Consider the following 14514-nt stretch of genomic DNA (forward strand, 5'->3'; position numbering starts at 1 on the left):
CATGGAGGCTAAACAATACCTTACTAAATAACCAAGAGATCACTGAAGAAATCAAAGAGGATATCAAAAAATACTTACAGACAAATGACAATGAAAACACGATGATCCAAAACCTATGGGATGCAGCAAAAGCAGTTCGAAGAGGGAAGTTTATAGCTATACAAGCCTACCTCAAGAAACAAGAAAAATCTCAAGTAAACAATCTAACCTTACACCTAAAGGAACTAGAGAAAGAAGAACAAACAAAACCCAAAGTTAGCAGAAGGAAAGAAATCATAAAGATCAGAGCGGAAATAAATGAAATAGAAACAAAGAAAATAGCAAAGATAAATAAAACTAAAAGCTGGTTTCTTGAGAAGATAAATAAAATTGATAAACCATTAGCCAGACTCATCAAGAAAGAGAGGGAGAGGACTCAAATCAATAAAATTAGAAATGAAAAAGAAGTTACAAGAGACACCGCAGAAATACAAACCATCCTAAGAGACTACTACAAGCAACTTTATGCCAATAAAATGGACAACCTGGAAGAAATGGACAAACTCTTAGAAAGGTATAACCTTCCAAGACTGAACCAGGAAGAAACAGAAAATATGAACAGACCAATCACAAGTAATGAAATTGAAACTGTGATTAAAAATCTTCCAACGAAGAAAAGTCCAGGACCAGATGGCTTCACAGGTGAATTCTCTGAAACATTTAGAGAAGAGCTAACACCCATCCTTCTCAAACTCTTCCAAAAAATTGCAGAGGAAGGAACATTCCCAAACTCATTCTGTGAGGCCACCATCACCCTGATACCAAAACCAGACAAAGATACTACAAAAAAAGAAAATTACACATCAATATCACTGATGAATATAGATGCAAAATTCCTCAACAAAATACTAGCAAACAGAATCCAACAACACATTAAAAGGATCGTACACCATGATCAAGTGGGATTTATCCCAGGGATGCAAGGATTCTTCAATATAGGCAAATCAATCAATGTGATACACCATATTAACAAATTGAAGAATAAAAACCATATGATCATCTCAATAGATGCAGAAAAAGCTTTTGACAAAATTCAACACCCATTTATGATAAAAACTCTCCAGAAAGTGGGCATAGAGGGAACCTACCTATACATAATAAAGGCCATATACGACAAACCCACAGCAAACATCATTCTCAATGGTGAAAAACTGAAAGCGTTTCCTCTAAGATAAGGAACAAGACAAGGATGTCCACTCTCACCACTATTATTCAACATAGTTTTGGGAGTCCTAGCCATGGCAGTTAGAGAAGAAAAAGAAATAATGAATACTAATTGGAAAAGAAGAAGTAAAACTGTCACTGTTTGCAGACGACATGATACTATACATAGAGAATCCTAAAAATGCCACCAGAAAACTACTAGAGCTAATCAATGGATTTGGTAAAGTAGCAGGATACAAAATGAATGCACAGAAATCTCTTGCATTCCTATACACTAATGATGAAAAATCTGAAAGAGAAATGAAGGAAACACTCCCATTTACCATTGCAACAAAAAGAATAAAATACCTAGGAATAAACCTACCTAGGGAGTCAAAAGACCTGTATGCAGAAAACTATAAGACACTGATGAAAGAAATTAAAGATGATACCAACAGATGGAGAGATATACCATGAATGTGGATTGGAAGAATCAATATTGTGAAAATGACTATACTACCCAAAGCAATCTACAGATTCAGTGCAATCCGTATCAAACTACCAATGGCATTTTTTATGGAACTAGAACAAAAAATCTTAAAATTTGTATGGAGACACAAAAGACCCCGAATAGCCAAAGCAAACTTGAGGGGAAAAAACGGAGCTGTAGGAATCAGACTCCCTGACTTCAGACTATACTACAAAGCTACAGTAATCAAGACAATATTGTACTGGCACAAAACAGAAAAATCAATCAATGGAACAAGATAGAAAGCCCAGAAATAAACCCACGCACCTATGGTTAACTAGTCTATGACAAAGGAGGCAAGGATATACATTGGAGAAAAGACAGTCTCTTCAATAAGTGGTGCTGGGAAAACTGGACAGCTACATGTAAAAGAATGAAATCAGAACACTCTGTAACACCATGCACAAAAATAAACAAAATGAATTCCAGACCTAAATGTAAGACCGGACACTATAAAACTCTTAGAGGGGAACATAGGAAGAACACTCTTTGACATAAATCACAGCAAGATCTTTTTCAATCCACCTCCTAGAGTACTGGAAATAAAAACAAACGTAAACAAATGGGACCTAATGAAACTTCAAAGCTTTTGCACAGCAAAGGAAAGCATAAACAAGACGAAAAGACAGCCCTCAGAATGGCAGAAAATATTTGCAAATGAATCAATGGACAAAGGATTAATCTCCAAAATATATAAACAGCTTATGAAACTTAATATTAAAGAAACAAACACCCCAATCCAAAAATGGACAGAAGACCTAAATAGACATTTCTCCAAAGAAGACATCTCCAAAGATGGCCAAGAAGCACATGAAAAGCTGCTCAGCATCAATAATTATTAAGGAAATGCAAATCAAAACTACAATGATGTATCACCTCACACAGTTAGAATGGGCATCATCAGAAAATCTACAAACAACAAATGCTGGAGAGGGTGTGGAGAAAAGGGAAGCCTCTTGCACTGTTGGTGGGAATGTAAATTGATAAAGCCACTATGGAGAACAGTATGGAGGTTCCTTAAAAAACTAAAAATACAACCACCATATGACCCAGCAATCCCACCACTGGGCATATACCCAGAGAAAACCATAATTCAAAAAGACTCATGCACCCCAATGTTCATTGCAGCACTATTTACCAATAGCCAGGTCATGGAAGCAACCTAAATGCCCATCGACAGATGAATGGATAAAGAAGTTGTGGTACATATATACAATGGAATATTACTCAGGCATAAAAAGGAACAAAATTGGGTCATTTGTTGAGACGTAGAAAGAGCTAGAGACTGCAATACAGAGTGACGTAAGTCAGAAAGAGAAAAACAAATATCATATATTAATGTATGTATGTGGAACCTAGAGAAATGGTACAGATGAACCGGTTTGCAGGGCAGAAGTTGAGACACAGATGTAAGAGAACAAACATATGGACACCAAGGGGGGAAAGCCATGGGGGTTGGGGTTGGTGGTGTGATGAATTGGACGATTGGGATTGACATGTATCCCCTGATGCATATAAAATTGATGACTAATAAGAACCTGCTGTATAAAAAAATAAATAAAATAAAAAATTTAAAAAAAAAGATACATATAGAATTTAAAGAGGCAGTTATTAATAGCTAGGGATTGATTATATTATTTTAATCTCTTATTTACATTTTTTCTAAACACTGAACCTTTCTGTGTCTACTGAAGTTAAAACGTTTGGTCATATCAAGATATATATATATATGCCTTTAATAAATTGGATACATGAAAATATGAATTGACAAAATCAATTTTTATAACTTTTCAAAAGCCTTCATCATTGCATTTTTAAAAGTTTTTTTTAGTGTCTTTAAAGTTATTTTATTTTACTTAAAAATTATTTTAAAATAGTGTTTTTAAATTCCATAAACTGAAGTATGGCCAGGAATGTATTTTCCTATAAATAGGCTATACCTTCACTGTTAAAGAGGCACACCAGTCTGGGTTTTGATTTGGATGTTTTGTGTTTGCTATTTCAAAACACTGAAAGTATCAAGCAGTTGTGCAGCTCTGCCTTTGAGGCGCCATATAACTGCTTGGTGGAGGTAAAGGGAATATGTGTTACTAAGAGAAATGTTGACAGTAAACTCTGTATAGGAATTTCCTCTGTATCACCCAAACCAGGAACTTCCTGGCCCCTACTGCTATTAAAAAGAGCTCATTCCAACAAAGTGGCTGACAGTGAACTCAGTTCTTTGCACATGAGGGTCCATGTCTTTCACTTACTGGTTAGGGCTTGGGGATCATATAAATGTATATAATACTTGTCATAGACCAGAGAATTCTAAAAGAAAAAAAAAAGATCTTGAAGTAACCACCTTTAAGCCAATTGGGAATAGTTCTTTCAGCAGAATCTAACAAAAAACAAACATGAAACTAATGACCCCGAAAAATATTTGTATCGTTTCCTTTGGTTGTAGTCCTGTTGGCACAATCTCAGCCTTCAGTTTTTCATGTCCTGTGGATTGTAGTTAACCATAAATTGTGAATTTATTGTTCTTATCTGAACTTTTATAAATTATGTGCTTTTCCAACACTGTATGTTTTAAAGGGCCATACCCTATAAAAGAAGCTTGTCATGTTAGTAACGTCAAAGTAAGGCTTTCCTTCACCCCCCACCATTGGGTCTCAAGAGGCCCCACTGTTGCATCTTGTTAAACATTATTTTCTTTGAAATGCAAGACACAACGTTTATTTGATGATCTCATTGCCCTTGTTGTTTGCATCTTTACTTTTTTTTTTTTTGCGGTACGCGGGCCTCCCACCATTGTGGCCTCTCCCGTTGCGGAGCACAGGCTCCGGACGCGCAGGCTCAGCGGCCATGGCTCACGGGCCCAGCCGCTCCGCGGCACGCGGGATCCTCCCGGACTGGGGCACGAACCCGTATCCCCTGCATCGGCAGGCGGACTCCCAACCACTGTGCCACCAGGGAAGTCTGTAGGGAAGTTCTGAACTGAAAACACAAATTTAGTATATTAGGGATTATGGCAAATGGAAGACATTTTTCTGACTTGATTGAGAGGCTTTGTGATATGTGTGGAAAGAGTGAGGGTCCCTGAGGGTTCCTGATTCAAAAGACCAGTTTTTAAATCCCAGTGTTTCAGTTTCCTAACTTGTAACAGTATGCAAGTTACTTTGTTTCTATGAGTGCTTCTGTCCTCATCTATGAAAGAGGGAAAATAATTTTTACGTTTATGGTACAGATAAATAACAATACATGTGAGAGTGCCTGACATGTGATGGATGTTCAATAAAAGTAATAATAAAATAACTAGGGGAAGCCAGTTATAAAGAGAACCAGACTATAATATTCTGTTTAATTCTTTTCCCACTTAAATAAGAAAACATGTAAGGTTGCTAGCACAGTAGCCAGGACATAGTTGACCATCAAGGGATGTTGTTACTCGTTCACTTAACGTTTCAAGTTACTTCTTTTTTTGGTTTCCAGGGCCAAAAACTGTGTATATATACATGACTCAAAGTTCAACAACAAGTTGCCTTGTTGTAATGCTTCTTAAACATTAGTGCACACACGAATCGCACGGGAATGTTGTTTAAGTGCAGGTTCAGCAGGTCTAGGATGGGGCCTGCGAGTCTACATTTCTGCAAGCCTCCCAGGTGATGCATCTGAGGTTGGCCTATTATTTTTCACACTAAGAATAGCAAGGCATTAATGGGCCAGACAATAAATACCCTCTCTTTGTTCCTTGTATTACCTTATTTCATAGAGCTTAAAGAGTTTAGAGATGATGTTATTTGGCACATTTTTACGGATGAGAAATTTGTGACCCACAGAAGCTGATTAATTAGTTGACAGTTGAGATCATTCAGCCTAATTGTTCAGCCACCTTCTTTACCTACAGTGATCAATATTTTTAATTGTATAACTATTATCTCATTCTTCCTATTTAGTTATATTCCTAGAAGTTAAGAGTTACCAGGTTTCCTTCTATCTTTATCATTGCTTTCCAGCTTTTTAAAAAATATGTTTGCTTATGTTGATATGTAACTTTAGTTTGTCAGCAACCCCATTGCTTAGGCTGTCGGAGACAGCCTATCCTTGCTGGTGCAATGCTTAGTGGCAAAATGACTGGTAGAGGTCGGGCAGATTTTGATACTTGTTGGTATAATTAGTACTAGTTAAGTTTTTCAATCAGCGCTCGTTTCTAGCCCTTTTGAATGAACCTCCTATTCCTCTCTCAGAACCAGTGAGAAGCCAGATGAACCATCAGTGCAGGGATACCAGGCATTTCCATGATTCTACCACCAAACAGCCCTGACCCACCAAGTGGGGTATCTTTTATCCACCTCACTCTTTCCAGCTCAGTATCAGAGGACAAGGTCCTGGTGTTTTGCACTCCCTAACACTGTTTTTCGTAAATTCCCTGGAATACTGTGTTGTAGGACACTTCTGCTACCCTCGTCCCCCAGTTATTCCCCGGGGCTCACCTCCCATAGCTGTCCCAGGAGTTTAGAACCAGCCAGGGTTTCCATACCCCAGTTTAGGTATGCTCCTCTTACTAATGCCCATCCCTCTTTTCTCCCAGCTTTCCCACAACCAGTGACATAGAGATATGGCTTCTAGCCCATTTTGATATGCTAATGCTGACAGGAGCATGTTAATAATTTTTTTTTTTTACAAACAAAGATTATTTTAGAATAGTGAGAACGTCATAATCATGCTCAGTGTATAAACAATGAACTTCATTTAACAAACAGTTGAATATAACATAGTCATAAAAATATTGCAGAAGAACAAGTTTAGCTTGGATCACTAGTCTTTATTCTCACAAGGATATAATAAATGTTCTTGAGCCAAAGGCAACGGGGCAAAAATCTCAGGATTTTGCTTCCTTCCTTCTTTCCTTCCTTCCTTCCTTCCTTTCTTGTCTCTTGTCTTCTGTCTTTTTGGATGTGTTGCAGGGTACTTGCAGAATCCTTGTAAAGGGATTCATTATTAACCTATCATAATATATCATGAATATTTTAATGTCAGTAAGTATACCTCTTCACCACCATTTTAAACAGTTGCTTAACTATGTACATAACTAGGCCATAATTTATTTAATTTCCTAACGTGGGACATTCTGATTCTTTTCCTACTTCTTTTGCTGTTATAAATCATGCTGATCAGTGGCCTTATTAAGATCCAAGCAACTGCTACCCAGTTATTTCCCTCTTGTCTATTCAACTATTTACCTCCTCAAAGAATTCTAGAAGGTATGGCATTCCCTTTTAGAAATGCATCGCCCATCATGATGTTCAAATAAATTTAGTAACTTTGCTATAGTATGGTAAGCATAGTGCTTAAACCTTGGACTCTGAAGTCAGCCTCCCCAAGTTTGAATCCCAGCTCTGCTGTTTGCTAGCTGTATGACCTTGGGCAAGATATATAACCTCTCTGTACTTCAGTTCCTTCGTCTATGATATATAAGGACAATAGTAGTACTTAGCTCATCTAGTTGTTGTGCAAATTAAGGAAATGATGTATTCAAGTGGTACAGACTAATAGCTAGCATTTACTGCTTGCCCAAGTAATATTTGCTATTCTTAACAACAATTAACTTGCTTTCCCTTTTTATTCACACTACTAAACCTAAATTTCCACAAAAATATGGCTACAGACAAAATTTCATTACTTTGGCAAGAAATATTGGGAGCAAAAAGGGAGGAGTATGGTGGTCTTGAGGGGGGAAGGCACATGTTAGGAATTATGGTCAATTCTTATGGTGTGGTCAGGCATCAAAATTTATAGTTCAGTGGAATTGCTGAACTAGGCTACAGGTTGTCAGAGCTAGCTCATCAGCAGTCAATTTGGTGCAAATAGGTATAGTCACCAAACACCTACCAGTCAAGTTATGTGTTCAGACACATGTAGATTATCTACCATCTTTCTTGTCCATATGAACTAGAACTGAATGGCATATGTTTATTTTTACTTCTTCAGTAGGATTCTTTTACTTCTTTTCTCCTGGAAAAACTAGAGAATAAGTAAAGTTTCTTGTTTACTTGGGCTTCTCGTAAAGAACAGACTTTATCGTACTCACTTGACCTCCTTGGAGACCCTTTTCTGCAAACAGTTCTTCACTGGCCAGCAGAGTTCTGGCAGCTGGGAGACCCCTCAGTGGGAGCAGTGACTAGGTATGAACTTGGGAACTATTTTGGGAGACAGGAAAATGCAGGGAATTTGGGGTCAATTGTTCACTCTTAACTGTGAGAGGAGTACATCAGAAACATCTGAATTAGGCATATTTCTGTACTTTAATTATTAGACCAACTCCTTGGTTGATAAGAAAATTAATTCAACAATAAATCATTTAATGTATGAAAGAAAGACCAGGCATTTTTCTCTTATCTAAAGAGGCTCTGTCGTCTCAAGCACTGAGAAAAAAATTGCACGTCAAAAGACCTGATTTTCATTCTTAGTTTTATATCAGACTAGTCGAGTCTCAGAATGGGTAAAGCAATCCAGTTCTTTCATTTAGGCAGAAATTCTTCACCATTTCTTTGGATTACGTCCCTGGTCCTCCTTGTTGTGCAGGACGAGAGTCTTGATGGCACAACCAAAGTCCAGTGAGTTTGAGTGATCTGTGAGTGGCCACTCAGCTAATCAGCAGGCCTGTGTCTTACAATGCTTTCTTGTGAACTAGGAGGCCACTTCAGCCCTGCTTCATGGGACGTTTCCTAAAATATTTACTTTATGATCAAACTACACAGGAGAAATAATTTTCTAAAGAAAAAGCCAGACGGAAGAATTGATTAACCATTGCTTCTAACCTAGTATTAGCTATTTGAATTGTTAGGGACACTGGAAACCAAAAAATGCTTTTACTCCAGAGGATGCGTATATCCTAGAACTAATGGTAATTTTCAAAGTTCCAGAATTTTTGTTAAGTATTCAGGGAAAATACAAATAGACACACATTACAATTTTTTGAAGCTTCATTAATTGACAACTGTACATCCAGGCTTCCTCATGGGTGACAGAGGAAAGTAGCAACTATGAATATGTTGCCTCAATGTCCATCATGAGAGACTCAGGACACCCATACTGTGGAATACTATATAGCCATTAAAAATAAAATAGTTCTGGGGCTTCCCTGGTGGTCCAGTGGTAAGGAACCCACCTCCTTTCAATTCAGGGGATGCCGGTTCGATCCCTGATTGGGGAACTAAGATCCCACATGCCGTAGGGCAACTAAGTCCATGTGCCACAGCTACTGAGCTCATGAGCCTCAATGAGAGAGCCTGCATGCCACAAACTGCAGAGCCCACGCACTCTGGAGCCCTAGCGCCACAACCAGAGAGAGAACACCTGCACACCACAACTAGAGAGAAGCCCAAGTGCCGCAACAAAGAGACCGCGCGCTGTAACCAAAAGATCCCACTTGCTGCAACGAAGATCCCATGTGCCACAACTAAGACCCAATGCAGCCAAGAAATAAATAAAATAAATAAAATAAATATATATATATTTTAAATTGAAATAGTTCTATTATATATGTACTGACATGGAATATTATTGGTGGTAAATTGTTTAGAAAAATAATGATACAGAACTCTATTCAAAGTGTGATCTCATTTTTGTATAAACAAACAAAATCTACAAATGTACGTAAGAATATAAGTATCTGCTTCGTTAAGAGTTAGAGGAACTGTTAATAATGGATTATCCAAAGTATTGAGAATAAAGAAGATGAGAATGGAGGTGGGCAGGGGAGTGTTTAATTTATTCACATCTGTGTTGTTTGGAATTCTTTTCATAAACATCTATTTTTATAACACTTTACATTTTTAAAAAAATGTTTTAAAAAAACATTAAAAATTTTTGTATCAGAAACTAATCTCTCTGTGTGTCTGATGGTTTGAAACCCTATTTTAGAAGGAAACATTGCAAATAATGCAAATAAGTATCCCTCCACCTGAAGAAGCTCCTTAAAAATTACAATACAAATTGTCTCATACTTGGAAGCATCAGCTGTCACGTGTCACAGATTGTAGGAAGAGATAAGAATTAAATCTAAAGCTGCTATGTGAAGGAAATCATTACATCTTATTTGAGTGGGCTGATAGTAATAGTGAAAAGAAAATGTGTACCATTTAAACTGATGCTGAAGGTGTGCAGATATTTTCAAAACAATGTGAGGAAGATAGACTTCTGCTGTATGATGATAGTTAGCATAATAGATACTGATTGCCATTCTTACACCTTCCTTATCAAGAGTCTTATGCCAATATAGAGGGAATCATTTCATTGATTCTATATTGATGCTCTAGATACAGGGTGGGGGAGAGGGAACACACGGAGGAATAAGAGTTAAGAATTGCCCCATGATATTGACCTGCATGAGCTGCTTGTATATTTTGGAGATTAATCCTTTGTCAATTGCTTCATTTACAAAGAATTTCTCCCATCCTGAGGTTTCTTTTTTCATCTTGCTTTTGGTTTCCTTTGCTGTGCAAAAGCTTTGAAGTTTCATTAGGTCCCATTTGTTTATTTTTGTTTTTATTTCCATTACTCTAGGAGGTGGATCAAAAAGGATCTTGCTATGATTTCTGTCATAGAGTGTTCTGCCTATATTTTCCTCTAAGAGTTTTATAGTGTCTGGCCTTACATTTAGGAATTTAATCCATTTTGAGTTTATTTTTGTGTATGGTGTTAGGGAGTGCTCTAATTTCGTTCTTTTGCATGTAGCTGTCCAGTTTTCCCAGCACCACTTATTGAAGAGGCTGTCTTTTCTCCATTGTATATTCTTGTCTCCTTTGTCAAAGATAAGGTGACCATATGTGCGTGGGTTTATCTCTGGGCTTTCTATCCTGTTCTATTCATCTATATTTCTGTTTTTGTGCAGTACCATACTGTCTTGATTACTCTAGCTTTGTAGTATAGTCTGAAGTCCGGGAGCCTGATTCCTCCAGCTCTGTTTTTCTTTCTCAAGATTGCTTTGGCTATTCAGGGTCTTTTGTGTTTCCATACCAATCCAAAAATGGGCAGAAGACCTAAATAGACATTTCTCCAAAGAAAATATACAAATTGCCAACAAACACATAAAAGGAAGCTCAACATTACTAAATATTAGCAAAATGCAAATCAAAACCACAATGAAGTATCACCTCACACCGGTCAGAATGGCCATCATCAAAAATCTACAAACAATAAATGCTGGGGAGGGTGTGGAGAAAAGGGAACCCTCTTGCACTGTTCATGGGAATGTAAATTGATACAGCCACTGTAGAGAACAGTATGGAGGTTCCTTAAAAACTAAAAATAGAACTACTGTATGACTCAGCAATACCACTACTGGGCATATACCCTGAAAAAAGCATAATTCAAAAACAGTCATGTACCACAATGTTCATTGCACCACTATTTACAATAGCCAGGTCATGGAAGCAACCTCAATGCCCATTGACAAATGAATTGATAAAGAAGATGTGGGACATGTATAAAATGGAATATTACTCAGCCAAAGAAAGGAATGAAATTGGGTCATTTGTAGAGACATGGATGGACCTAGAGACTGTCATACAGAGTGAAGTAAGTTAGAAAGAGAAAAACAAATATTGTATATTAATGCATATATGTGGAATCTAGAAAAATGGTATAGATGAACTGCTTTGCAAGGCAGAAATAGAGACACAGATGTAGAGAACTAACGTATGGACACCAAGTGGGGGAAGCGGGGGTTGGGGTGGGGGTGGGATGAATTGGGAGATTGGGATTGACATATATGCAGTAATATGTATAAAATAGATAACTAATAAGAACCTGCTGTATGTAAAAAAAAAAAAAAAACCAGGGAGAGAGAGACATGTACCACAATGTTTATTGTAGCACTGTTTACAATAGCCAGGACATGGAAGCAACCTAAGTGTCCATCAACAAATGAATGTATAAAGATGTGGCACATATATACAATGGAATATTAGCCATAAAAAGAAATGAAATTGAGTTATTTGTAATGAGGTGGATGGACCTAGAGTCTGTCATACAGAGTGAAGTAAGTCAGAAAGAGAAAAATAAATACCATATGCTAACACATATATATGGAACCTAAAAAAAAAAAAAAAAAAGGGTTCTGATGAACCTAGGGGCAGGACAGGAATAAAGACGCATATGTAGAGAATGGACTTGAGGACACGGGGAGGGGGAAGGGTAAGCTAGGACGAAGTGAGAGAGTAGCATTGACATATATACACTACCAAATGTAAAATAGATAGTGGGAAGCAGCTGCATAGCACAGGGAGATCAGCTTGGTGCTTTGTGACCAACCAGAGGGGTGGGATAGGGAGGGTGGGAGGGAGGCACAAGAGGGAGGGATATGGGGATATATGTATGCACATAGCTGATTCACTTTGTTATACAGCAGAAACTAACACAATATTGTAAAGCAATTATACTCCAATAAAGATGTTAAAAAATAAAAAAAAACAAAAACAAAAATTGAATATCCCAGCCATCAAAATGCTCACCTCCTTCGAAACAAGAACACAAGTGATAACAGAGTTTTGGGGAATCAGATTTTTTTACCTTTTCTCCATTCTTTAGGGTTATTGGAAAAGAAATATATATTATTTAATCTAAATTATTTTTAAAAATCTTTCCTCCTAGATAACTTGATAAAAATAGCCTGAATAAACATATTAGCACATATATATGTACTCACAAAAAGACAAATACTTTATGATTCCACTTATATGTGAAATCTAAAAAATACAACCAACCGGTGAATATAACAAAAAAGAAGCAGATTCACATATACAGAGAACAAACTAGTGGTTACCAGTGGGGAAAGGGAAGCGGGGATGGGACTCATAGGGCTAGGGGATTAAGAGGTACAAACTGGGCTTCCCTGGTGTCGCAAGGAAGACTCTCTTCCCTGAGAGTCCGCCTGCCGATGCAGAGGATACGGGTTCATGCCCCGGTCTGGGAATATCCCACATGCTGCGGAGGGGCTGGGCCCGTGAGCCATGGCCGCTGAGCTGGCGCATCCGGAGCCTGTGCTCTGCAACGGGAGAGGCCACAACAGTGAGAGGCCCGCGTACCGCCAAAAAAAAAAAAAAAAAGAGGTACAAACTATTCTGTATAAAATAAGCTACAAGGATATATTGTACAACACAGGGAATATAGCCAATATTTTATAATAACTATAAATGGAGCATTACCTTTAAAAATTGTGAATCGCTATATTGTACACCTGTAACATACAATGTAGTACATCAACTATACTTTAATAAGAAAAAAAAAAGAATTGCCCCATTGTGCTCATAAACTAATAGAGGAACCAAGGTGTTGTGCAGACCCTAGAATGCCATGTAGACAATATAAGCACACGTGATGCCACTAACTAAACCAGGACTTCATGAAGGGGTGGATGTTCCCTCCAAAGGCAGGTGTTTGTTTTCTATTTTTCTTTGTTTTAGAATAGGAAAATCGTGAAAATCATTGTAAGCAGAGGGGAAAGAGTCAGCATGGAGAGGTGATAAGGAGGAATTAATCAGGTAACCCTGATAGGAGCCTGAAGAGAGCCTAGGAGAGAGATTGGCCATGAGAAGGAGGAAGGGTAGTATCCAAAATATTTAAAAGAGGGAAGAGGGCCTGAGTAGTAAGACAGAGACCCTGGGAGGTGAAGGAAAAGGAAGCCGAAGGAGCCCCCTTGAATGGCTTTGACTTTCTCAGTCTAGTGAGAAGCTGCATTATTGATGGAGAGTGAAAGAGTAGTGGCGGGCTTCAGGCTGTGGAAGGATCTGGAAGAGCCACTGTGAACACTGTATGTCAACCAGGAATGATTAAAAGGCTTTGGAGCATCACTGAGGTCCCAGCTCAGGCCAAGTAGCATGAATTTTTTTTTTGAATTTTATTTTATTTTTTATACAGCAAGTTCTTATTAGTTATCTGTTTTATACATATTAGTGTATATATGTCAATCCCAATCTCCCAATTCATCACACACACACACACCCGCCTCTTTCCCCGCTTGGTGTCCATACGTTTGTTCTCTACATCTGTGTCTCTTATTTCTGCCCTGCAGACCGGTTCATCTGTACCATTTTTCTAGGTTCCACATATATGCATTAATATACAATATTTGTTTTACTCTTTCTGACTTACTTCACTCTGTATGACAGTCTCAAGGTCCATCCACGTCTCTACAAATGACCCAATTTCATTCCTTTGTATGGCTGAGTAATATTCCATTGTATATATATACCACATCTTCTTTATCCATTCGTCTGTCAATGGGCATTTAGGTTGCTTCCATGACCTGGCTATTGTAAATAGTGTGAGTAGCATGAATTTTTAATGAAACTAATTAAAACAAAAACTTATTCATTACTCTCTGTAGCAATGTTGCAGCTAGGCACAGGGGCATACATAGAAAGTCAGCTTGGGTAGAATGCATATTTTGTAGAAATCAAATGATTCTTGTATTGAAAGCTGCATGTGCAAAGTCATTGGAAATTAGTCAAATAATTGCATCATTTCCAGATTTCACGTTGTCAATTTCTTTCCTCCCCCTTAAGGTTTATAGTGAAATCAGATAACCATATTTTCATAAGGAAGTGAGAACAATATCCTGTACTTCAAATGTTAACCATCAAAGTAATGCCATTAGAATTTCTAAAGTTTCAAGGTCATAGTTGGTTCTCATACCTTATGTATTTTTTAGGCTGGAAAAGCGAATAACATCCTTTTTGGAAGACCAGCATCCAGAGAGTAAACTAGAGGTTGGCGCTGATATGCGTAAAATTCATCACTGTTTCCATTATTTAAAG

The 14514-nt window shown here is 37.7% G+C and overlaps 1 protein-coding gene across 1 annotated transcript in view; it reads left to right on the top strand.

Annotated features, from left to right (window-relative positions):
• Positions 1 to 14514, top strand: part of KIF6 (kinesin family member 6) — a 387265-nt gene that overhangs the window by 180251 nt on the left and 192500 nt on the right. Inside the window, exon 11 of the mRNA XM_073810765.1 lies at positions 14409 to 14514. Coding sequence (XP_073666866.1) covers positions 14409 to 14514 — 106 coding nt within the window. The remainder of the gene's footprint in view (positions 1 to 14408) is intronic.

Source organism: Tursiops truncatus, chromosome 10 (genome assembly GCF_011762595.2).
Source record: "Tursiops truncatus isolate mTurTru1 chromosome 10, mTurTru1.mat.Y, whole genome shotgun sequence".
NCBI classification, from domain to species: domain Eukaryota; kingdom Metazoa; phylum Chordata; class Mammalia; order Artiodactyla; family Delphinidae; genus Tursiops; species Tursiops truncatus.